Source organism: Canis aureus, chromosome 19 (genome assembly GCF_053574225.1).
Source record: "Canis aureus isolate CA01 chromosome 19, VMU_Caureus_v.1.0, whole genome shotgun sequence".
In the NCBI taxonomy this organism is placed as follows: Eukaryota; Metazoa; Chordata; class Mammalia; order Carnivora; family Canidae; genus Canis; species Canis aureus.
Genome location: NC_135629.1, coordinates 47,473,134 through 47,497,674, shown reverse-complemented (window position 1 = coordinate 47,497,674; position 24,541 = coordinate 47,473,134). Strand labels below are relative to the sequence as shown.

At 49.4% G+C, this 24,541-nt stretch overlaps 2 protein-coding genes across 5 annotated transcripts; one reads left to right on the top strand and one right to left on the bottom strand.

Moving 5' to 3' along the window:
- Nucleotides 1-11,115, top strand: HSH2D (hematopoietic SH2 domain containing). 4 transcript variants are annotated; one of them, XM_077859559.1, is made up of 7 exons: nucleotides 10-838; nucleotides 2,565-2,642; nucleotides 3,824-3,970; nucleotides 5,636-5,725; nucleotides 6,767-6,932; nucleotides 7,392-7,529; nucleotides 9,792-11,115. In XM_077859559.1, exons 3-7 carry the CDS (start codon nucleotides 3,846-3,848, stop codon nucleotides 10,356-10,358), a joined length of 1,086 nt encoding a protein of 361 aa, XP_077715685.1. In that variant the 5' UTR covers nucleotides 10-838; nucleotides 2,565-2,642; nucleotides 3,824-3,845; the 3' UTR covers nucleotides 10,359-11,115. The 4 variants fall into 4 exon arrangements, with proteins under 4 accessions (XP_077715688.1, XP_077715685.1, XP_077715687.1 ...); XM_077859558.1 differs by lacking the exon at nucleotides 2,565-2,642 and having other exon boundaries at nucleotides 23-838; XM_077859562.1 differs by lacking the exons at nucleotides 2,565-2,642; nucleotides 7,392-7,529 and having other exon boundaries at nucleotides 1-838.
- Nucleotides 11,116-12,249: 1,134 nt separating this feature from the next.
- CIB3 (calcium and integrin binding family member 3) lies at nucleotides 12,250-17,760 on the bottom strand. Its single transcript, XM_077860844.1, has 6 exons — nucleotides 17,710-17,760; nucleotides 17,454-17,488; nucleotides 15,647-15,758; nucleotides 14,534-14,681; nucleotides 13,479-13,674; nucleotides 12,250-12,271 (listed from the first exon to the last, which is right to left on the bottom strand). The coding sequence occupies exons 1-6, from the start codon at nucleotides 17,758-17,760 to the stop codon at nucleotides 12,250-12,252; spliced, it is 564 nt and encodes a 187-aa protein (XP_077716970.1).
- Nucleotides 17,761-24,541: the final 6,781 nt, after the last annotated feature.

Sequence of the window (24,541 nt, the reverse complement as noted above, 5' to 3'; positions counted from 1 at the left end):
ATTTTAAATGTGGTTTTCTTTCTTTTTAAGATTTTATTTATTCATGAGAGAGAGAGGCAGAGACACAGGCAGAGGGAGAAGCAGGCTCCGCGCAGGGAGCCTGATGTGGGGCTCGATCCCAGGACCCCAGGATCATGCCCTGGGCCAAAGGCAGACACCCAACTGCTGAGCCACCCAGACGTTCTTTAAATGTGGTTTTCTGTTGTGTTTCGTTTTGTTACAGAGGAAGTCATAACGTGGCTCCATGTGCATCATGAGGCCCCAGAGAGTCCAGGCTTGACCCTGCCTCAGGGCCTCTGCCCATGCTCATCCCCCACCTATTGCCCTCCCTTTTCGCACCCCACAATCAAGTTAACAACTACCTGCCCCCACTCAAGTCCTTCTTCCTCCAGATCAGTTAAGACCCCATCTGGGGATTCTTGCAACAGATGCCACTCCTTCCTGACAGGCTGTCTGCTTTGCAGCATTAATAATTTCTTACTCTTCTTCATTGCTTGCCAGATCATAGATGCCAAGGGAGTGGGGCTCACACCTCTTGGGGGTCCCCTCTCTGCCCCCTGAGGATCTGGCACACAGTAGGTGCTCAATAACAGCTTGTTGTGGGTGAAGCAATTGGTGTCCCTCCACCTGCAACTCAGCAGCTTTTTTGGACTGCAGACCGAGGGCAACCAGGGTTGTCCTGGTCCCGCCCCTGGGGCTCACCTGCTTAAGGAAACAGGAACAGGCCAGGGGCAACAGCCCCACCCCGCTGACGTGCAGACCCTGAATCGAAACCAAGGCTCCCACAGGCTCTGAGCCCAGCAAGAGTGAGAGCCTCGGCTGCTCAAGAGTCTCCCAGGTATGTGCCGGGCCGGAATCCCTCAGCCAGCCACAGGCCCACTCTGTGCCTGCCCCATGCTGGGTGAGGCCGGGGCCCCAAGAGCCTCAGCTCCAGCCCAGATTTCTAGAAGACAGAGCATGGGAACCAGACTAGGCCAGAAGGAGGGACAGAGTGTAAGAGACCAGAAAAGCAGGAGGAATTTTCAGTGGGAGCTGACCATTGAAAAATGGAGCTGGGGCTGGGGGGCTGGGTGTTCCTGGCAAGGGGAACAGCATGGGCGAAGGTGTGGAGGGAAACAGAGCTTGGTCAGTTCAGGACAGAGCAAGAGTGGCCTTAGGGCTGGAATGTGGGGGATGAGGAGATGGGGAGGCCCTGATGTCAGAGGCAGTTGAAAGTTAGTGTGAATTCATTCATCCCCGGATAGCTATTCATCAGCAGACACCCCTGTGCCTGCCCAGTATCAGGTAGTGCAAGGGACCTAGAGACCTAGCCCTGGGCCTGGTCTCTGCGAGCCAGATGGGGGAGTCAAAGCCAGATGCAGTGCTTTGTGCATGGAACCGATGAATGAATGTACATCAAGCGTACATCAAGTGCCCACGCATAGTAGGTGCTCAGCTTATTAATAGTAAATGCCTGGGGATACTCACCTAGGCCCGAGAGTTTCCCACAAACACCTCCCCTTGCCAAACCAAAGTTAGGCAGGACTGATCCTTGTGGTTCTTATGACTGCAAGCTGCCCATCAGCAATGGCCATCTGGAAACTTTGAAGAAAACAAAATCTTACTTACCAGCCCTGATGTGTACAAGGCACGCCAGGGGGGCACACAACCAGGTTGCTGATAGAGACAAAGCCAATGCACATGGCCCTAGGGTTCTGCTTTTACTGGGGTTGAGGGTGGGGGGCTAGGGTTTGGGGGGCCTCCTTGTTGATAAGTATAAAACATAAAAGCAGGAATTTAAAGCATGCTAAGAGAGAAAAAGAAAAAAAGAAGTGGGGGTAGTGACCTAAATGGCCAGTTATCTAAATCAACCAGGATCCCTAAAACAAAGGAGCCTCTTGGTAAGGAAGTGGGGAGGGGGGTCCAGGGAGAGCATCCTGGCTCTTTATCTAGCTGTAGGCCTGGCAATGTGTTTATTCGAGATAGAGTTCATTGAGTTAAAGCAGATGACTTGGCACTCAAAGCTTAAGTCAGGCACTTGCATTACAGAAAGAAATGTTTGTAAAAGCCAACTGTCAGGGCTCACACTACACACAGACACTTGAGCTCCACAAGGTAAGGCTAGGCAAAAACGTGGGCAGGAACAGAGGAGAAGATGGGAGACAAAGCAGGGTGCCAAGGCTTTGTCCAGGGAAATAGACAGGAAACCTGCCTGGAAAAGGGGATATTTTTGCTGGGTCTTGAAGGATAAATAGGAGTTCTCCCAGGGAGAAAAAAGAACAAACCTGTATACATTACCCCAGGCTAGGACACTACTGGATCATGAATACTTATTATATACATGGAGTGTTTAGTTCTGAACCAACCAACCATACTTTCCCAGGTAAATATCAAGTCCCCAAACTACAGATGAAAAGAATGGCACGGAGATACTAAGTGACTTACCCAAGGTCCCACAGCAGCTAAGTGGGGGAGCTGGAGCTTGAACCCAGACTATCTGGCTCTGATTCCAGGCTCTTAATTGCTTTATCACCCTACTTTATTAAATATTTCTTAATTTATCTCTTTAATTTTACTTGTCCCAGAATGCCTTTGGGTCTCTCCCAGGAGGGTGTGCTCAGCATCTGTCTGTCTCCTGGCAGAAGAAAGTCAATATTGACCGGGTTAGTTACTATGTCCCCACCCTCTGGAAACAACCCAGTAACAATGAACCTTCTGCAATATTGAAACATTAGATAGGGCCAGCGTAGGGGGTGGGCTAGGTTAGGGACAGAATTAAGGGTGACCATGAAGGGTCATGAGTGGACCACCCAGCAGGGCATGACCTGGTTTTGCATTGATCTGATACTCTTTTATAAAGCAGTGCTGTTAATTGTCTTCAGCTCCATGTCATTGGCTCACAAAGTCCAGTGTTACCTTGAGCTTCAAACTGTCGAAACTCATGTGAATTAATGATGTACCTGACACATTACAGGTGTGCCTTCAGTGGCCACCAGACATGACGATGTTGGGAACGAAGGGAGTTACTTGGGACCACAGCTCTCTAGTGTTTCTTCACTACCATTTTGCCATGTCCACATCCCTCCTGGGATGTTGATATTTATTTAAATAAAGTCAGTTCTTTTAAAAAAAAAACAGTATTTATTTATTTGAGAGAGGGCACAAGCAGGAAGGGCAGAGGCGGAGGGAGAGAAGTCTCAAGTAGACCCCAAGCTGAGCGCAGCACCCAATGCGGAGCTCCATCTCAGGACCCTGAAATCGTGACCTGAGCAGAAACCAAGAGTCAGGTGCTTAACCAACTATGCCACCCAGGCACCCCTAAATAAAGCCTGCTTTTTAAGCTTAAATGCATATATTTATAAAGCGGAACTTTCTAACGCTTTTAGTAATGGCATAATAAGAAAGGACAAGGACAAATTCTTGGAGGATTTTTGGAAGGAACCAATGAATGAATGTACATCAAGTGCCCACGCATAGTAGGTGCTCAAGAAACACAAGGCAGTTTCAAGCCCATTGCTCCGCCCAGCCTGGAGGACTTCTCAAAGGAAGAGGCACCATGAGCTAGCTGTAAGAATAGAGAAAAAAGGAATCCCTGGGTGGCACAGCGGTTTAGCGCCTGCCTTTGGCCCAGGGCGTGATCCTGGAGACCCGGGATCGAATCCCATGTCGGGCTCCCGGTGCATGGAGCCTGCTTCTCCCTCTGCCCTTGTCTCTGCTTCTCTCTCTCTCTCTCTCTGTGTGACTATCATAAATAAAAAAATAAAATAAAATAAAAATAAAAGAATAGAGAAAAAATACAGGCAGTGGATGAGGCTTGACTCTCTCTTCTCCATCTTACTGCCAGGTAACCGCCCCCCCCGGAAGCCATGACGGAGGCCAGAAAGCTGCCCCCGCCGTTGCCCCCACGGCTGGACTGGTTCGTGCAGACGCAGGTGGGCCAGCTGGCCCAAGGAGGGGTTCCTGCATGGTTCCACGGTGCCATCTCGAGAGAGTAAGGACACACGCATATCTTCTACCCTGCCCTTCACCGTCTTTCCTTGTCTGCCTCCACCCACTCTGGGCAGATTTTCTGCAGAATTCTGGGCTCAGCTTGGCTTGGTGAAAACAACTCTTAAGTCTTGGGCTTGAGTCCCGCCTTTTCTGTGGACTGATTGTGTGACCATGGCCAGTTACTTCCCATCTCCAGACCTTGGCTTTCTCTATACAAGTGGCCACCAGACCAGCACTGCCAGAGACCCCTCCCCCAAGGCCAGGCATTGGCCACTGACGGCAGGATGCAGCCTCCGAATCCTCCTTAACACAGTGTCCCAAACAGCTGCTCTCAATCCGTCAGGGATATGACCAACATGCACTTTTTACATTGGACTGAGTTCTGGGGACATGAACAAACCCACCTCATTAGTCACCCCCTTGGTTCTAAATAAACAAAGTGAAGAACATTTATGGCCACCATTAGCATGTAGAGAAATCAAGAGAACATTGTGAAAGCCACAGGGAGAATGAATTGGCCATTGTCTCTGAGTTCTGGGGTGCGCCAGTAAGAACATACTGTGAGCCACACGTTGCAATGTTGAAGTTTTTAGCAGCTAGATTAAAAGAAGTAAAAAGAAATAGGCAGAATTAATTTTATTTTATTTATATATTTTTAAAGATTTTATTTATTCATGAGAGACACACAGAGAGAGGCAGAGACATAAACAGAAGGAGAAGCAGGCTCCCTGCGGGGAGCCCCATGTGGGACTCGGTCCCAGGGCCTTGGAATCACAACCTGAGTCAAAGGCAGATGCTCAACCACTGAGCCACCCAAGTGCCCTTAGGTAGAATTAATTTTAAACCAATCTTTTATTCAACCCACGATATCCAAGATATTATCACTTTAACATGAGCACTAAAAGCTCATTCATGAGATAGTATACGTTCCTTTATTTTGTGCTAAGTCTTCAGAATCTGGTATCCTGTGCCAAAAGCACATCTTGATTTGGATTGGCCACACTAAGTGCTCAGTGCCACACGTGGTCAGTGGCCTCTGGAGCAGACAGCTGGGATCTCCCCATTTTGTCTCATAGAAGGTCACGTTCCTCTCTGTGAATCCCAGATAATAGTAGTAATAATGGTAGTGAATATAGTAATAATCATAGTGAGCATCTGGTGAGCAGTTACCAAGTATCAGTTCCCACACTCGTGTTCCATTCATTTGATCTGCTTTTGCATCAGCCCTGGGAGTGAGGGTTTTCTTTCCCCTTGAGGAAACTGAAGGTCAGAAAGGGCCTGAGCTTTGCCAGGTGTCACACAGCTAATGAACAGAGAAGCTGTGGTTTGAGCTCAAGTGTGCCTGAAAACAGCTCCTGCATGGTTACCTCTGACACCCTGATCCACTCAAAGATGCCTTAATGGGGATATTTCAGGCACTGGGGAAGCAGGCAGGCGCTGTGAAGGCTGTAGGGGATAGGAGGAAGACTGTCCTGGGGTCAAGGTCATCAGAGGCCTTCTGCCACTGATGGGAACACACCTGTCCCTGATTAGCCCAAGGTCTGAAACAACAACCACAAAGGGTTTCAGGCTTGTTCAGGCCTGGGATGACGGGTGCACCAGGAGTCTGGCTAATATGGTGGGCAGCTGAACTGCAGCCATCTCCCTCCTGTATGTGTCCTTCCAGGGACGCCGAGAATTTGCTGGAGTTACAGCCACTGGGATCCTTTCTCATTAGAGTGAGTCACAGCCACGTGGGCTACACACTGTCCTACAAGTAAGGACTGGGTGAGGGGCCAGGGAAGGGGCACGAGGGCTCCAGGGATTTCTTGGAGGGGGCAAGGGGCGCTTCATACCACAACTTCTTAGAGAACAACTGGTATAAAGTTCTGTCCAAATCTGGCTCAAGTGAGCAGCTGCAGGTCCGGCTGTAACCAGCAGATGGGGGTCTTGGTGGCAACAGCCTGTGTGTCTGAGAACAGGGGCTGCTGGGAGCCCAGGAGTGACTACTGCCCTCCCCTAACTATCCCTCTCCCTTCAACCACCTATTTTTGGCAACCCTCTGACTCCACCTGGAAGAGACGTGTTAGGGAAACTCAGGGCAGTCCAGCTCCTTAAGGCCTCAAAACCTGATCCAGTTCAGCAATACAAACTACGTTTCAAAAGGATTCTAGGCCAAAGGAATAAAAAACCCAATGGCTCCACTACAGAGTTACCGACAGTGGGAAAAGCTTAGGCTTTGAGTCACACAATCAAAGGCTTGGCTCTGCCACTTATATACTGTGTGACCTTGGACAAGTTACTCGACCTACCTGTGCCTCCCTCAAAGTCCTCACCTCTAATACAGGAATGCTAAAATTAATTCAGAGTCTTGTTGTGAAAATTAAGTAAGCACATAATGCACCATTAATAAATGCATCCATTCATTAACAGGGCTTTTACTGAGGACCTGCCATGTGCCAGGCACCTAGACTTAGCCTGGGACCGGCTCCCATTTTCATTATCATCACTTCTATTGATCATTTGAGCCTGGCCAGGCACCAAGCTAAGCTTTCATCTGCAGTAGCTTATTCCATTTTCATGAGAACTCCTGAGGTCAGCCTCATTAGCCCCAGGATGAAAAGTGACCCCATAGATGGGGAAACTGAGGCAGAATATGTTCAGTCACCCACCAAGTGTCTCATGGCTGAAAAGTGCAGAAGACTGATGGGAACCTGAACAGTCGGACTGCAGCCTCGTTGCTGCCAGCTCAGTGGGAAGATGGGGACGGGATGAGGGGGAATGGGATTTCCCAGCCTTAGCTCTGTCGCCGCCACAGAGCACAAAGCTGCTGCCGCCACTTCATGGTGAAGCTCTTGGATGATGGGAGCTTCAGGATCCCTGGGGAGGAGAAGACCCATGCCTCGCTGGATGCCCTGGTCACTTTTCACCAACAGCAGCCGGTGCGGCCACATGGAGACCTGCTGACACAGCCCTGTGGGCAGGTGAGGTTGGGACCGTGGTGAGCCATAGCCGCCCTGCCAGGGGCCAAGCCCCAGACTCATTTTGTTCCCACACACCCCATTCAGCCTCTGGTGATCTGTCACTCTCATGGTCCCTGTGTCCCCCCTGCCCCATGGCCTCACCCTTCCTGGTCCATGTTCCCTGCCTCACCCCAGGCCCCCAGGCTAATTTTTTTTTACAAGGGTTCATTTGTGGTGGGGGTATAACCTTGGCTGATCTCTAGGAATAGCGTATCTCCTTATAAGACTCATGTCAGGGGCTGAGGAGGGGGTGCAGGGGGAGTCCCAGCCCTCAGAAGCTCCTGTGGGAGGGGCATGCTTCCATACAAGGCTTGTGGGCAATGCAGCTCCTGAGCACCACCTTCCAGAGTTTGTCTGGGACCCTGGGACCAGCCCACCCCCCTCCTTGGGGCTGAGCTGCAGGTTTCCTCTGCCCCACAGGAGGATCCAGTGAATGTGGATTATGAGGATCTCTTCCTTTACTCCAATGCATTGACTGAGGAAGTCACCAGCCCCGCACATGGCCCCAGGGAACTTCAGAGTCCTTCCTCCTATCCCAGGGCTGCTGCACCTGAGGAGGTATGTGACAGAAAAGCAGCTGGCACTTCCAACACAGAGGAGGGGCAGGAGCAGAAGTGGCCAATAGCTGCCAGAGACTTTTTAGAGTGAAAATTGGGTCCTATAGCTCCAAGCATGAAACCTAGTGATTTTTCAAGACACTGCCATTAAGATCCCAACTGTGACCTCACTACTCTTTGTGCTCATCACCAGTCCAGCTCCCGCCCCTCTGCTATCTCTTCTGCTGTTCAGATACATCAAGCTAACCTCAGGACATTTGCATGTCCTGGTCTCACCTCAGGGCCTTTGTGCATGTTGGTGCCACCCACCTCAGGGACTTTGCACGTGCTGTGTGTGCTCTGCCCCCAGATTTCCTATGCCTCGCTTCTTTCTTCAAGTGTCTCCCTCCCCAGACTCCAGACTGAAAGTAGTCCCCTCTGCATTCTCCATCACATCACCCTGTTTATCTACTGCAGAGAACACCTCACACTTTAAAAGGTCTTTTTGAGTTAAAAGCTAATGTGTGAGTTTTCACATTTCCTGGCTGCCTCCCCCATCAGACTGTGAGCTCTGGGAGGCCTGGGAATCTATCCGGCTTGTTCATCCTATCTTGTTCATCTATCTGCCTCTCCTCCCCTCAGAGAAGACCGGGCACAGAGAAAGTGAGCAACTAGTGAATCTGTAGAGTAGATGAATGAATAAAGTAACAAATCCCACCTTCTCAGGGTTGACTGGACCTTCAGGAGCCCCTAGGCTAAGTGTCTTCCATGCCTCCCACATGGCAGGGAAGTTCTGATGATAGTAGACATGAAACAGGGTGATAAGATGAATATCAGTGGGGGGGGGGGGCGGTGGGATAAAGGGTAAAGAGAACAGTCAGGGAAGACCTCTTGGAGGAGGTGGCATAGAACTGGGACACGTAGGATAAGGAAGAGTCAGTCACACACAGAGATGTAGGGAGGGTGTTTCCAGCTCAGAAAAGAGCACATGCAAAGGTCCTGAGACTCAGTGTATTTGAAGAACAAAAGCCAGTGTGTGGATGGAGTGGGGTGAGTGAAAGGGTGGTTGTTGGGAGCCGAGGTGCCAGGATCAGCAGGAGCCAAATCATGCAGGGCCTTGGGGCCAGGATGAGGAGCTGGCGTCCTATTCCAGGTGTGCAGAGGAGTTGCCACCAGAGAGCCTGTGGCTGCCAGCTGCAAAAGGGGCTGCCTGGCAGCAGTGGTGGAGGTGGCAGGAAGGAGGCAGGGACTGTCCAGTGGGAGGGGCAAGAGAAGGATCTCTGGGGGTGGAGCAAGAAGAGGATATTTGGGCCATTTTAGAAGGGAGCCTGCTGGTGGCTTGGAGGTGGAGGGTGAGGGGAAGCAGGACCTTGTCATGGTTTGAGTCCCTGGGCCCTCCATCATTTGGGAGGCAAGGATGTGCCACTAAGGGAGCGGGGAAGTGGGATGGGAGAAAGCAGCCCCATGAAGGGTGTGTTAGTGAGCAGGTTCCCTGTGGTTATCTAGGGCTCACTACCCCTTGGAAGGCTGGGGATCTGCATGGGGCATGCACTTCAGTTATCCCAGCTTAGGGGTGAGGAGCTGGGATACTGATCCTCTATCTTCCATTAGTCCCTGGCCAAGTGCTGTTCCTGGGAGATTTTAATTCTCTGGCACTTCTGATCTGCCACAGGGCCAAAGAAGGACCCCAGGTAGGCTCCACTGCTGGCATTTGGGAGTGGAGCCGGGGGCCCTGGGTGCCCAGGACAAAGGGATATGGATGGGGCATTGTCGGCATCTGCCACTAATTTAGTCACTTGAACAACCAAGAAGATCAGGGCCTGAGCACCACATTTGACCTGTCTCCATATGGCCCACGAGCTAAATGTGGCTTTTATGTTTTTGAATGGTTGAGAAAAATAAAAATAAAGGTAATATTTCATGACCCGTGAAAATCAGAGGAAAGTCAAATTTCCGTGTCCATAGTTTTGCTGGAATGCAGGTGCACTCACTCATCGGTGTACTATCTCTGGCTGCTTTTGCCCTACAGCAGCTAGGCTGAGGACTGAGAGACCATATGACCAACAAACCTGAAAATATTTGCTCTCTAGTCCTTTATGAAGAGTTTGCCATCCCTGGGGGAGGTAGTGGAGCTGTTTGTGGGGATAGGAAAGATAGGGCATGGGATCAGGTTTGGGGCTTCAGCCCCTGGATGTCTGAGTGGAACCCATGTCCCAACCTCCAAGGCAGATTCAGAGTTTTGGGGAGCGAGATGGTCCCAGGTCTCACCTGCTCTTGGTTTCAGACCTCAACGAGGCCTGCCCTCCTCCACTGGCCGAAGGGAAGGAAGCCAGCAGCAGAGATGGACAGAGCTTCCACGCAGGAAGCCACTTCCCCCTCCCCACCGAAAGCTCCTCTTGCGGAGACCCGCCGGAAACTCTGGAAGAACCTCAAGATGCTGCCACAGATGGGCAAGAGGGTCCAGCAGCAGCTGACATCCCACCAGACATCTATGAACTCGTCGTCACTCTGGAGTTCTGGGCCACCGGTGGTGACACACAGCTCGGGGGCCAGGCCAGGTGACACAAACTGTGAAGATAATGTCAACACAGACTGCTTTGTGGCCACGCCCATTGCAAGCCCCTCAGAGCCCCAGGACCTGAGAAACAGAGGTGACCCCTCCAGGAGGGCCTCAAGATTGGCCAGCTGGAGCGAGGCGACCCCGAGTACCAGGAGTTGGCACCAAGTGGTCGTGAGGGCCCTCTCCTCAAAAGTGTCCAAATCAGAGACAAAGGACTTGATAGAACCCCAGAAGGACTGGCTCCCTGAGGAGTACCGCCCACCGCCGCCCTTTGCCCCTGGGTACTGTTAGAGAGGAGGTTTGCCCTGGCTCTGGGACCCTCGCTGCCAGGGGCTGCTCACACTGGACCCCTGGTCTATCTGCCAGTCCTCAGAAACCTGAGAAATGTAATACAGACATTGCTTGGGTCTGGTCCTGCAGTTGCCAATGGGGTGGCCTGGTTACTTGCATAATAATAACAATCGGTTACAGCAAGGGTCTGAGGCACCTACTGGGTGCCAGACCCCATGCCAAAGCCTCTAAGTTCATCATTTCTGTTACGCCTCTGAGCAGGCCCAGTAGGTAGGCTCATCCTGTATATCTTGAAGAAGAGACTAAGGGTCAGAGAGGAGGAGACACATGGCCAGGGTCACCCAGCCACAGGGCGTCAGTGTCAGGATTTGAAACCCAGTCCGTTGGAGCCCTTTCCCCACATCCTTTGCACCTGGCTCAACTCCAAGTACATCCTCGCCTGTAAACAGAGCTGTTCACACCTTCCTCCTGTGGTTCTCATGCAGGTGGAGGAGGTGACACCTGTAGAGGGCTTGGCACACAGTACACATTCCTGACACCACGTTCAGCTTTAGGAGAGGCATATGAGCTCCTTTCTTTAAAGAAGGAGAGATGGGATGCCTGGGTGGCTCGGTGGTTGAGCATCTGCCTTCAGCTCAGGGCCTGATCCTAGGGTCCTCGGATCAAGGACCGTATCGGGTTCCCTGCTTCTCCCTCTGCCTATGTCTCTGTGTCTCTCATGAATAAATAAATAAAATCTTTAAAAATATATGAAAAATATTTTTAATTTTTTTTTAAATAAAGGAGAGACATGACCCAGGGTTGCTGTTAGCAGTGGGCCCTGGAGGAAATCCCAGGTCACAGGGCTGTGAGACCCCTGATGAGCACTAGACATCTCTGGGCCTGTTTCCTCATTTGGAAAATGAGGAGAAGAGCAGTCCCTCTTCCTCAGGATGAAGCAGTAGGATGCACACAAAGCTGAGGCTTTGGCTCACAGTAGGTGCTTAGTAAGTGGAGGTTAGGGTGGGAGTGGGTGCTCTGTACATGATGCACAGTGCAAGTGTCTGGGAAGGTGCCTGGGGGCTAGTCTCGATCGCAGGAATGACCACTCTCTGGACTGACTGGGCTATAGATGGGCCCCAGGAAGACCATAGGTGGAGTGGGTGTGGGGCTTCTCGCATCTGCAAGGTGTAGATGCCTGGGATCTGGAAAGAGGTTCCAGCATCCAAGGCTGCCTTTGCAGACGACTTGAGGTGTGACCTTGGGCAAATCACTCTGTTTGCCCTAAATGAAGGGTGATTGCTTCTCAGTCAGCCCTGCTGGGATGCCATAGGCCCCAAATGCAATGGCAGAGAGACGGGTGCTTTGTAAACTGTAAAGTATGGTGCCAGCCTCAGTGAATGACATTACTGTCACCCCCTCAGAGGCCTCCTCTGGCAGTTCTAATGAATGAGAAAGGAGTTAAAGCTTTGGTCCCCTTGAGGAACTCAAGGATTGTTGGGGGGAGAGGGAACTCAGGAGGTTGGGGGTAGGGCTCAGCCTTGGGAGGCCCTGGGGTGAGATCTCTTTGGCCAGATCTCTACATCTGGTCTCTGCCCACCTAAACTAACAGCTACCGGGGCACTTCCAGGCCTCATGGTGGACAAAGATCTAGAAATCAGCCACTTCCTTGTATAATTGGGGAGATCATGGCTCACAGAGGGCGCAGCCACACCCAGGGTCACACAGTGAGGGCAGAGGTGAGATCCCAGGCATCCTCTCATCCGGCAGGTTTAAGGTGAAAAACATGCCTTCCAAGCAGATGTGACTCAGTGACGTGCGTTTATTCCCAGAACCCACGGAGACCGGATTCCACAGTGGACTGAGGGGTCACCCGGTCCTCCTCTGACCCAGCTTCTCGCCCACGGTGCTCTCAGATGCGGATGTGGAAGGTGCTGTGAGCAAAGAGAAATAGAGTCCGTCATGAGGCAGAGCTTGGCCCTGGCTCGTCCTCCTCCTGAACTCTCCCAAGGGGAGTCCCTGACACAGGCAAGGAGCTACTAAGGGGAGATGGGTCCGCTTAAGAACCCCAGGCGGTGGCTCCCCTGACTCCCACAGGGGCGGAAAGCACACCTCTTTGGATGGGAGTTGACCTTCCGGCTCCGCCCCAGACTTGCTGTGGGACTCTAAGTGAGTGGCTACCCCGCCCTGGGCTTCAGTCTACTCCTCTGTAAACGAAGGATAATAGCCGTCCCTCCTACATGGGGCTGTAATGAGGGCGAAAGGGGCAAAGGCACAGGGTGCTGTCGCACAGAGCTGCTATCAGCGATAGGGCTCATTCAATTGTCATTATTCCTGTCTCTGTCAGCTAAGAGACCAGCGGGCTCCTCCAGGTAGAGGATGGGGGGACCTCCGTGCACATAAGGACACCACCCGTAATTATAGCCACGACAGCAACCCCGGCACACAGATACTGAGCACCTACTGTGTGCCACGCACTGCCCTAAAGTCTTCCCATGTACTAACTCGGGGGTCAGCCAGCTGTTCCTGCAAAGAGCCAAATGGTTGATATTTCCAGCTTTGTGCAATGACTCAGTTGAGCCTTGTAGCTCAAAAGCAGCCGTGGCCAGTACATACATAAGCAGGCATGGCTGTGTCCCAGTGAAACCGTTGATGGACATGGAAATTTGAATTTCATATCCATTTCATGTGTCGTGGAGTACTATTAGTCTCTAACCTTTCCCCCACCATTTACAAAATGTAAAAGTCATTCTTAGCTCCCGCGAGGTACAAAAATAGGTGGCTGGCCACCCCCATTAACTTGCTATCAGCCCTCCGGTGAGGGCTCTGATTCTTCCCAGGACTGCCAAACACAGTTGCCCACTCTGTTCACTGCAAAATGTTCAGGCAAGAGAGGGCTGAAGACCAGCCATGTTCCATTTGCCTAAAGAGCTGTGTCCACCCACAGGGGGTGCTCATGGGGCCCCCAATTATCCCCACTTTAAAGATGCAGGGACTGAGGCCAGGGAGGCTGGGAAAGTTCCCTATAGTCACAAATGAATGAATGGAGGAGCTTTCACAAGTGGAGTCCGCACACTAGTTCTGCAGGAGCCCCTCTCAGACATGGAAATGGATTGTGCAAAGTGGCGAGGAGTGTCACACCTGAGGAAGTCGGGTGCCCGCAGGATCATGTTCTGGAAGTCTTCCAGGGAGAGCCGCCCATCGTGGTCCCCATCGGCCTCATCTAGCACCTTCTCGCACACCAGGCTCACCTCCTCAGCGCTCAGCTCCCCTCGTGTCAGCTTGGTCACTGTCTGCTCCAGGTCCCATGCACAGATGTAGCCGTCATTGTTAAAGTCTGTGCAGTGGGATAGAGGGGATGTGGAGTGGGGGCACAGCTGGGGGTAGACAGGCCGGGCCTCTTGTCCCCTTGTTGCAGAGGAGGAAACTGAGGCACCGGAAGGAGCCCAAGACCCTGGGGTAATAGCTGGATCTTGCTTTAGAATTGGGCAGAGTCCTGCTGGGAGGTCATTCATTCCCCCCATAAGTACTTACTGAGGACCTACTATGTGCCGGGCATATGTGACTGTTTTTAATCTACAAGTATTTAGTGAGTGCCTACGATGTTCTAGGCACCGTGATAAAGTTTTGTTCATTTGACAAGCTTTTAGTGAGCACCTACTGAATGCTAGGTGCTGTGATAAATTTTCTGTCAGTTAGTCACACAATATTGAATGCCTACTTTTTCCCAGGCACGGAAGACAGATGGGGACAAAAATAGATACTCTTGCTGCCCTTGGGTTTCATCAGAGAGAAATCAGTATGAAGAGGAATGAAGCAGCACTGCTCCATGCTGGGAGAGGAAATAGGATGTGGGGTGTAGAGTGGTTGAAGGTGGAAGCTGCTTTTGACCTAGACTTCAAGGTAAGCAGGAGTCAAGGCAGAGCTGTTCCAGGCAGAGGGAACAGCAGATGCAAAGTCCTAGAGGGAGGAGGAGTTTGGGGAGCTGGAGGAAGAGAGAGGCCAACGTGGCTGGAAAGGAGTAAGGGGATGAGGTCAGCAAGTAGCAATATGGGGCACAGGACAAGTCCATGCGGGGCCTCAAAGCCCCCTGGGGAGACATCTGTGACTGCAGGGCAGCTCCTGGCCCCACACCTGGTCTTGTTCCCACCCCCACCCCACCCCCATGTTCCCCTACCCCCGAGCTCTGCACACACCATAAATTTTAAAAGCATAGTAGGCTTTGAGGTCGCGGGGAGCCATTTCACTCATTACGGAAAACATGTCCAGGAAGTTGTCCAAGGTCATGTGGCCGTCCCCATCCTCAGAGAACACCTGGGCAATCCTCTGGCGGAACGGGTTGTCCTGGGGACAAGAAGCAGGGAGGGGACTCAGGGCACCATATGGGATCACTCTCAGCACCCACCTTCCTGAAACCTTCAAGTACCCCCCATCTGAAAACTTCCTCCCTCCCGCGGTCCCAGGAGAGGACTTCAGGCAACTCCTGCCTCTGCCCCTGTGATCTTGGTGGCCTTGACCCACTTCTGGTTCCGGATGCAACCACCTGACTGGTTGAGGTCGATCAGAGGTCACTATCCATTGACAACCGTGATTGGCTCTGGGGGAGGCTGGGGGCGGGGGGCTCAAACTGGCCAGAGGCTGCCCTGGGATGGTTCCTGAAAGATGGAGGTGGAGGGATCTGCTTTCTGCTGGTCGCAGAGTTGACCAGAGGAATCTGGGGCTGTTGGGGCTTCCCTTCACTACCTCAAGCAGACAGGCTGCCTGAGACTGAAGCCCCCTCCTGGGAGGAACTGGGAGGTGGAGGGAGACTCCCGAGCACGACCTCAGAGACCCTGGTTCCAGCTGTACCTGGCGCTAGCTCTGCCCCTAGAGTTTTTTCTCCTGTGTTCCACTATATTTCATCCCTCTCGAATGAGGTTTCTGTCCCTTGTGATAAAATCATCTCTACTCAGTCACTCACCCCACAAGTCACCTTTTGGCAACACAAACTACATGACAAACATCCAGCAGAAAAGAACCTGCTTTGTTAGTGGCTCTTGCCATGAGAAGCAGAACTCCCATTCCCTGAGCACTTGCCCTGCAATAGGCCCTGTGCCAAGTCCTTTACCTGCACTATCTCATCTCATCATTCGGACAACCCCAGGTTTGAATCCTGTCTCTGTCACATCCTAGCTGTGTGACCATGACCAAATGTCTTAACCTCTCTGAACCTCACTCACTTCTTTCATCTGTAAAATGTATCCGCTTCATAGGAACGCAGCAGGGAGCATCTCTATTTTCCCCCTCCCTACCCCATGGCCCACGCACACCTTCAGCTCGGGCATGCTGCTGATGAGCTCGTAGGGCACCTTCACATCAGGACAGCTGGTATAGTCGAGGGGGACAAGCTGGGGAGCCAGGTCCTGGTAGCGATAGAAGAGCCTGGTGTGGGGAGGGAAACACCAGGACACCAGGAAAGGCTGGGAGATGGGGTGGGAAGGGCTTTTCCCTTTTTTCTCATTCTTGCAGCTACTCGCTACACATCATGGGTGCCCAAGAGTCATCAGCTCTAGGCCCAGCCCTCAGGCACACAGAGCCGAACACAGACACATGTACCCCCTGGGGACAGGGCCAAAGTGGATAAAGGACCCCAGAGCTAGGGGAGACTTGAGTGAGGACACTGGTACTGGGCTTTGAAGAATGAATAGGAGCTGACCAGGCAGGTGGGGACAGCAAAAAGGAGAGTGCTTAAGGCAAGATCATTGCACGCCAAACATTCAGAGAATCTGAGTGAATCTATGAATCCTGGATATTATCACAATGTTGGCAAGACTCTGCCTCTAAAGACTCCCTATTCTCACATTTTCCTCTCATCCCAGAATGTGAGGGTTCTCTAAATGGGGAGAGCAGAGACAAAGGCCAATATTCAGGATTTTTTTTTAATGCATGCAAGGCATTTTGCAAAACACCAAGTGCCACCCCCACTACCTAGATTGTGAGGCCAGCTCTCCACTCCAATGTCCTCCCTGCTGATGCTCTATTTTCACCAGAGGCATGAGGCTAGGCAGCCTGGTAGAGACCATGCTTGGTGAGTCAGAGGTCCCCAAGCTGCTAGGGGTTGTTTCTGAGAGAGATGAGGAGCTCTTTGGGAGCTCTTTGGACCCAAGGGCTCCTTGGGTCATATGATGGCTAGGAACTCAAGAATGGGGTATCTGGAATTTAAACCCTGACCACCCAGTTCTCTGCCCAGGCTGCCTCATGGAACAGCCTGGGTTTGGGCTTCTGTATGGCCTTGAGCATGTCCTTCTTCCCCTCTGAGCTTCGTTATTATGCTGCCAAATAAGAAGCTCATGATGGACAAAACACCAGCCCTCAAGCTCCTTGGAGCTCTGCCCATTTGCAAAGCTGGGGCCAGCTCCCCTGTCCAAACCTCAGTTTCCCCATCAGTAATCTGATCGTAATGGCCAGGATGACCCTACGAGCTGTCCTCACCCAGACAATGGGGCTCACTGGTGAAAGGTGTGCCCATCAATAATGGATATCCCATGCCCACACAATTGGGGCCTTGGCCCCTATCACTCTGTATCTGAACCCCAGCCAGCTTGGGTTTCACAGCTCCAAGTTCATCGGTCGGGGCCTTTGGACAATGGCCCCAGGCTGAGCAGTAATGTGGGATACTCATGTATGCCTCTCTCGCTCACACAAGCGACCTGCAGCAGCATCAGGCTGCCTACCCACACCCTTACCTTGGTGCCACCCCCACAGCCCAGAGATGACTCTAGACTCTACCCCCAGGTTCCCAGCCTCCAGTCCCAGCCTCTTTACACTGGGCTCAGGGGATCTTTCTAACATGCTGATACGTCTCCCCCCAACTCTCCAACCCCGGTCACATATTCTCCATGGCTCCGCACAACCCATGGGAGAAAGCCCAAGCTAATCAACCTAGAGACTGTGACAATATGACAGGATGTGGCTTCTCATCGTCCCCATCTCTGCCTCCATCCCCTGACCATGCCTGCAATCCCCCCCTTTGCATTTTAACCACCATGAGGCACTCAGTCCTGTCCAATTGCAAACATCCTCCAGCAACGGATAGAAATTGGTCCTAGGTCTTCCTCTCTTTCTCCCCAGACCGACCTCATGATTTCCTTTCTCGTGAAGAAGGTGCAGTCCTGCGGAGAGAGATGTTGACTTGGCCCAGAGCCTGCCTCAGGGGCTTCCTTCCTCTCCTCTCCCTCTCCCTGCATGCCCATCTCTGCCTGATGCTGCATGCAGAGCTGCACCAGAAACCCTTGCTGACTGCACAGCCAGGACAAATGATGCTGTCCCCACTTCGCAGGCCGGGGAAACCAAGGCTGCTAAGCCTACTGAGGGCCTAGCCCATCACCCCTACCTGATATGCTTCCAGCTGCTCATGAGTGAAGACTGTCTGCTTGTTGCCCATGGGAAAGACCACTGCCGGGACTCTGGAACAAGCCCCCAGTCTTCTCAGAGCCACACGGGTTGCCAGGCTGCTGCACATCAGCGTCTGGGCAAATATCCCTGCCCTGGCCGTCACCTGCCCACCTGCCCTGTCACCCCCAGCCTGGGTGAGATCAAGTTACAGCTGAGCTCTCTGGGCAATAGCCTGAGTATGTCCATGGCCACCAGGACAAGAAGGACTGTCGGAGGTCACAGAACAGCAGACCATGTCTGCCACGACTGGGTGAGGCTGAAGGCATGGGGCACCTTCCAGAGCCAGGCAGGGTGATGAAGAGACTGCAACATATCCCAACTCAAATACCAGTTCTCCACCCAGTAGCCTTGTGCCTTAGACAAGTCACCTGGTCTCTCTAAGCCTCGTTTGTAAGATGGAAGTTATATTAGTACCCAACTCATCAAGTTGCCCTAAGACCAAACAAGATCATTAATGCAACCAAAAAACCCCCAATTTTTTGATATTGGGTATGAGCCAGTTTTAGGCACTGGGAGCATAATAACTGGGTGAAAGAGATAAATGAGGTCCCCAGGTGTGCATTGGAGATGATGATGATGATGATGATGATGATGATGATGATATGACTTAAGAAAAGTGATCCAAGGTATAAGTTTGAGAAACAATCAGTTAAATGATACTAAACAGAATTCTTTATTGCAGGACTTGTCAGAGCCTTTAGCATGCTGATGTTCACCATGCATCCTCAATGGGTAGGTACAATGTAGTAGCTGCCAACTTTATTAAGACCCAGAATCCTTTTGGGCAGAACACCTAAAGGTCAAAAATCCTTTAACCCAGTGCTCTATGCTTGTCTTGTTCTGGATCTCTCCTGTCTCTCCACTTTGTTCTCCTGCTCAGCCTTTTCCAGTGCCACACTCCAGGCCCCCTAAACTGCTCTTGGATCTTCCCTTTCCCTCATCCCCACTCGTTCTGGTCTGGACGATCACAGTTCCTCCCATTCTCATCAACCCTCCTCAGCCCCAGTCTGTGAAGTCATCTCGTAGAATGTAACTATGATCAGGCTTCAAACACCCCCTTAGGATGATTTTTTTTTAAAAAACTGACAATATCAAGTGTTGGAGAGGATGTGGGGCAACTGGAACTTTCATTAATTGCTGATGGTGATGCAAAATAGTTTAGCCACTCTGGAAAATGGATCAGAACTTTCCTATAGTTAAACATATACTTACCACATGACTCAGCCATCCCACTCCCGAGTAGTTACCCAAGGAAAATGAAAAGATCTATGGGCATACAAAAACATGTACATGCCCACAGCATGAAGAAAATACTTGCAAATCATATATCTGATAAGGGACTGATCTCTAGAATATATAATGAACCCTAATGAGACTACAATAAAAAGACAAATTGCACAAATTTTTAAAAATGGGCAAAGATTGGGGGGGGTGAATAGATGGAACACAGGATTTTTATGGCAGTGATTTTTTTTTAAAGTAAGCTCCACACCCAGCATGGGGCCCAATGCGAGGGTTGAACTCATGATCCTGAGATCAAGGCCTAAGGTGAGGTCAAGAGTCAGATGCTTAACCAACTGAGCCACCCAGATGTCCCTTTGGCAGTGAATCTACTCTGTATGATACTGTAATGGTGGATACATGCATTATACATTTGTCCAAAACCATGGAAGACACAATACCAATAGTGAACCTTAATGTAAACTTTAGATGATATGATGTGTCAATGTAAATTCATCGCGTGTAACAAATGCACTAGTCTTGTGGGGGATGTTGGTAATGGGGGAGGCTGTGGGTATGTGTGTGGGGGGAACAGAAAGCACATGGGAAATCTCTGTACCTTCTGCTCCATTTTGTTGTGAACTAAAATTGCTCTAAAAATAAAGTCTATTAAAACAAAACAGAACAGGTAAGGGATTTGAGTAGACATGTCTCCAAAGAAAATATACAAATGGCAAATAAGTATATGAAAAGATGCATAACATCATTAGTCATTAGGGAAATGCAAATCAAAACTACAATGAGATATTACTTCACACCCACCAGGATGCCTATAACAACAACAACAACAACAACAACAACAACAAAAAGACAGACAATAGCAAGTGTTGGCCGGGATGTGGAGATACCGGAACCCTCATACACCACTTGTGGGAATGTTAAGATGGTGCAGTTGCTTTGGAAAGCAGTTTGGCAGTTCTTTAAAAGGTTAAACATAGGGACACCTAGGTGGCTCAGCTGTTGAGTGTCTGCCTTCAGCTCAGGGCATAATCTTAGGGTTCCGGGATCAAATCTTGCATCAGGCTTCCTGCGAGGAGCCTGCTTCTCCCCCTGCCTAAGTCTCTGCTTCTCTCTGTGTGTCTCTCATTAATAAATAAATAAAATCTTAAAAAAAGATTTTATTTATTTATTCATGAGAATACACAGAGAGAGAGAGAGACAGAGGCAGAGACACAGGCAGAGGGAGAAGCAGGCTTCATGCAGGGAGCCCAATGTGGGACTTGATCCCGGGTCTCCAGGATCAGGCCCTGGGCTGAAGGCGGCACTAAACCGCTGAGCCACTCAGGTGCCCAAAATCTTTTTTTTTTTTTTAAAGATTAAGCATAGAGTTACCATATGACCAGCAATTTTACTCCAAGCTGAACATAACTGAAAATATGTCCACTTAAAAACTTGTATGTGAATGTTCATAGCAACATTGTTCATAATAGCCCCCAAAGTAGAAACTACCCAAATGATTGTGATCCATTTGTACAATGGAATATTATTCAGTCATATAGAGGAATGAAGTCAGGGCACCTGAGTGGCTCAGTGATTGAGCATCTGCCTTTGGCTCAGGTCATGATCCCAGGGTCCTGGGATCGAGTCCCATATTGGGCTCTCTGCAGGCAGCCTCCTTCTCCCTCTGCCTATGTCTCTGCCTTTCTCTGTGTGTTTCTCATGAATAAATAAAATAAAATCTTAAAAAAAAAAGGAATGAAGTCCTGATACATGCCACAATGTGGATGAGAATTGAAAACATCATGCAGAATGAAAGAAGTCAGACACAAAAGGCCACACAGTGTGTGGTTCCATGTATATGAAACTTCCAGAATAGACAAATCCATAGAGACAGTGAGCAGATGAGTGGTTGCTAGGCCGGGGGAGGGGGACAGAGAGTGACTGCTCATGGGGATGGGGGCTTCCTTCTGGGGTGGTAAAAATGTTCTGGAACTAGGTAGTGGTGATGGTTGCAAAACTCTGTGAAGGTGATAAGTCTCACCTCATTCTAAAGGGTGACTTTCATGATTTGTGAATTATATCTCAGTTTTATTTATTTATTTTTTTAAAGATTTTTTATTTGTTCATGAGAGACACAGAGAGAGAGGCAGAGACAAAGGCAGAGAAAGAAGCAGGCTCTCTGTGGGGAACCTGATGCGGGACTCAATCCCGGGATCCCGGAATCACGACCTGAGCCAAAGGCAGACGCTCAGACACTTAACTGCTGAGCTACCCGGGGCCTTATATCTCAGTTTTTAAAAATATTTGTTCATAAAGAATGACTGCAACTTTATGCATAATTACTAAAAACTGGAAACAACACAAATGTTCTTCACCTGGGGAATGGTTAAACAGACTGAGTTCCATCCATACAATAGACTACTACTCAGCCATAAAACAGAATGAACTACTGATATACACAAAAGGAATGAACCCCAAACGCGTTATGCTAACTGAAAGAAGCCAGACTCAAGAGACTACCTATTGGATGATTCCATTTATATGACATACTCAAGAGGACAAAACTGTAGGGACAGTAAACAGATCAATAGTTGCCAGGGGCTGCAGATGGGGAGCAAGGGAATCTTAGGGGTGATGAAACTGTCTTATATTTTGATTGTAGCATTGGTTACATAGCTGTATTCATTTGTCAAAACTCATAGAACTAAACACCATAAAGGGTGAGTTTTTTGCATGTAAATGCATTTTTGAAAAATGAAGACAATTAAGAAAACTAATTAGCAAACACCTTACTCCCTAGTGCCTCCTGGTTGAAGTCCTGATTGCTATGCCTGACCCCATCAGACACCCTGTGATTTGCTTATGTGCCCCCAACCTGTGCCCATCAATGATTAGTTATTGAGCACCTAGTGTGTAGGTGTGTGTAGGCACTGCCCTACATCCTGATAATACAAAAGCAGTGCTCTCAATGAGCCCACGTTCTGGTGGGCAAGCAACCAGGTAAACACATTAGTCAGGAGTGCTAAGTTCCAGGAAGAAAAATAAAACAGAGAAGGGATAGAGAGAAGAAGTTGGGTTAAATAGATTGGGAAGGGAAAGCTCCCCTGATGAAGTGATATTTGAGTAGTGACTGGAGGGAAGTGAGGGAATAGTCAGTGGGAAGAGAGTCCTGGCAGGGGGAAGAGCAAGTGCAAAGGCCCTGAGGGCTGGGGTAAGTTTGACACCATTGGAAGAGGGCAAGGCAGCTGGTGCTGTGTTGGAGCTCAACAAGCAATAATGTCAACTAGTAAGCTGCTGCTCATGTTGGTCAGCCACCGGAGCTGCCTTTCCGACACCCAACTCCAACAATGGGATTTTTTGCCTTTTTGCATTTTCAAGAAATCATTTTTTCATGGTATAAGTAAATTAATTTTATCTTTGTATGGATAAATTCCAGCTTTACTATGATAAATAATAAGCAACCATATCCCCTTGTAATATAGGACATAGAACTCAGAATCATAATGACAATACAGAATTTTAATAATCATCAGGGGAAAACAAATCAAAACAACAATGAGATATCACTGTCAGGATGGCTATTAAAAAAACAAAAGCCATCAGGTGAGGATGTAGAGAAATGGCAACCCTGTGCACTGTGAGTGGGAAGGCAAAATGGTGCATCCACTATGGAAACCAGCATGGAAGTGCCTAGAAAAATTAAAAATAGATCTCCCATAGGGTCCAGTATACATCTAAATGAATTGAAATCAGGATCTCAAAAGAGATATTAACACTCTTATGCTCATTGCAGCATTATTCACAATCGCCAAGCTATGGAAACGACCTGAATGTCCATGGATGGATGAAAGGATGAAGGAAATATGGCTTACATGCACAAGGAATATTACTGAACCTTTAAAAAGAAGGAAATTCTGCAATATGTCACAACGTGAATGACCTCTGAGCGCATTTGCTCAGTGAAATAAACCAGTCACAGAAAGACAAATACTGTAGGATTCCACTTCTATGAGGAGAAAGTGGAATGGTGGTTTGCAGAGGCTGGGAGGAAGTGGGAATAGGGTTTCCTAGTCAGCAGGCATGAAGCAAGATTCGTCAAACAAGATGAATAAGCTCTAGAGATCCACTGGACATTATATCTGTAGCCAACATTATATCTGCATTGTACACTTAAAAATCTGTGAAGAGGTTATATCTCATGTTGAGTGCTCTTACAATAAAATACAATAAAAAACCAAAAACATAACCACCATAAGACCCAGCACTTGTGCTCTTGGGCAATCCCAGAGAAATGAAAACTTATGCTCACACAAAAACCTATAATGGATGTTTTATTCATAATAGCCCCCAAACAGGAAACAACCCATCTATCTTTCAACAGATGAATGGTTAAACAAACTGGTCCATCCATCCATACCGCACAACACTATGCAGCAATAAAAGGGATACATCTGACAACCTGGATGAATCTCTGGGGTATTATGCTCAGTGGAGGGGGGAAAAGCCAGTGCTAAAATGTTACAAACTGTGTGATTCCATTTACAGTGTTCTTAAAATGACTAAATTATAGGAATGAGAACAGCTTGCTGGCTGCCAGTGTGTGGGGATGGGGTTGGGGGATGAGTGTGGATCAAGTGCATCAAGGGGATGGGTGTGGATCAAGTGCATCAAGAGGGATCTTGGAGATAATGGACTGACTGATCTGTGTATTGCCTGTAGCTATGCCAATATCTTAGTTGTGACATCGCACTAGAGTTTGGAAGATGTTACAATTGAGGGAAACTAGCAAAAGGGCACACGGGATCTCTATCATTTCCCTGTTGTTTTTAAATTTTCTATTGTGGTAAAATTTTTACCATAATATTTACCATTCTGGCCATTTTTAAGTGTACAGCTCAGTGCTATGAAATACATTCACAGTGTTGCGCAGCTGTCACCACCATCTGTCCCCAGAACTCTTTTCATCTTGTAGAACTGGAACTCTGTCCCCATTAAGCAACTCCCCATCCTCCCCTCCCTGCCAGTTCCTGGAACTCATCATCCTACTTTCTGTTTCTGTGAATTTGGAAACCACATGTAATTGGAATCATACAGCATTTGTTTGTCCTTTTGTGTCTGGCTTCTTTCACTCAGCATGTCTTTCAGATTCATCCACTTTGTAGCGTGTGTCAGAATTTCTTTCCTTTTTAAGATTAATATTCCATTATATGGATAGATCACACTTTGTTCATTCATTCATCCATCAATGGACATTTGGTGTCTTTCCACCTTTTGAGTATTATGAACAACGCTGCTACGAGCATAGGTGTATACATGCAGTAATGTCCCTTTTTCTGTCAGGACCCCACATTGCATTTAGGATCTTAGACTCCTGATCTTTTTTTTTTTTTAAGATTTTATTTATTTATTCATGAGAAACACACAGAGAGAGAGAGGCAGAGACACAGGCAGAGGGAGAAGCAGGCTCCATGCAGGGAGCCCGATGTGGGACTCGATCCCAGGACTCCAGGATCATGCCCTGGGCCAAAGGCAGGTGCTAAACCCGTGAG

Coding starts and splice junctions, on each gene's coding strand:
- CIB3 (XM_077860844.1), bottom strand. CDS start 17,760: ATGGGCAACAAGCAGACAGTCTTCACTCATGAGCAGCTGGAAGCATAT. Junction 17,489..17,709: donor AGCAGCTGGAAGCATATCAG/GTAGGGGTGATG, acceptor CTCTCTCCGCAG/GACTGCACCTTCTTCACGAG. Junction 12,272..13,478: donor CGGGCACCCGACTTCCTCAG/GTGTGACACTCC, acceptor CTTTGCTCACAG/CACCTTCCACATCCGCATCT.
- HSH2D (XM_077859559.1), top strand. CDS start 3,846: ATGACGGAGGCCAGAAAGCTGCCCCCGCCGTTGCCCCCACGGCTGGAC. Junction 5,726..6,766: donor GGCTACACACTGTCCTACAA/GTAAGGACTGGG, acceptor TCGCCGCCACAG/AGCACAAAGCTGCTGCCGCC. Junction 6,933..7,391: donor TGACACAGCCCTGTGGGCAG/GTGAGGTTGGGA, acceptor TCTGCCCCACAG/GAGGATCCAGTGAATGTGGA.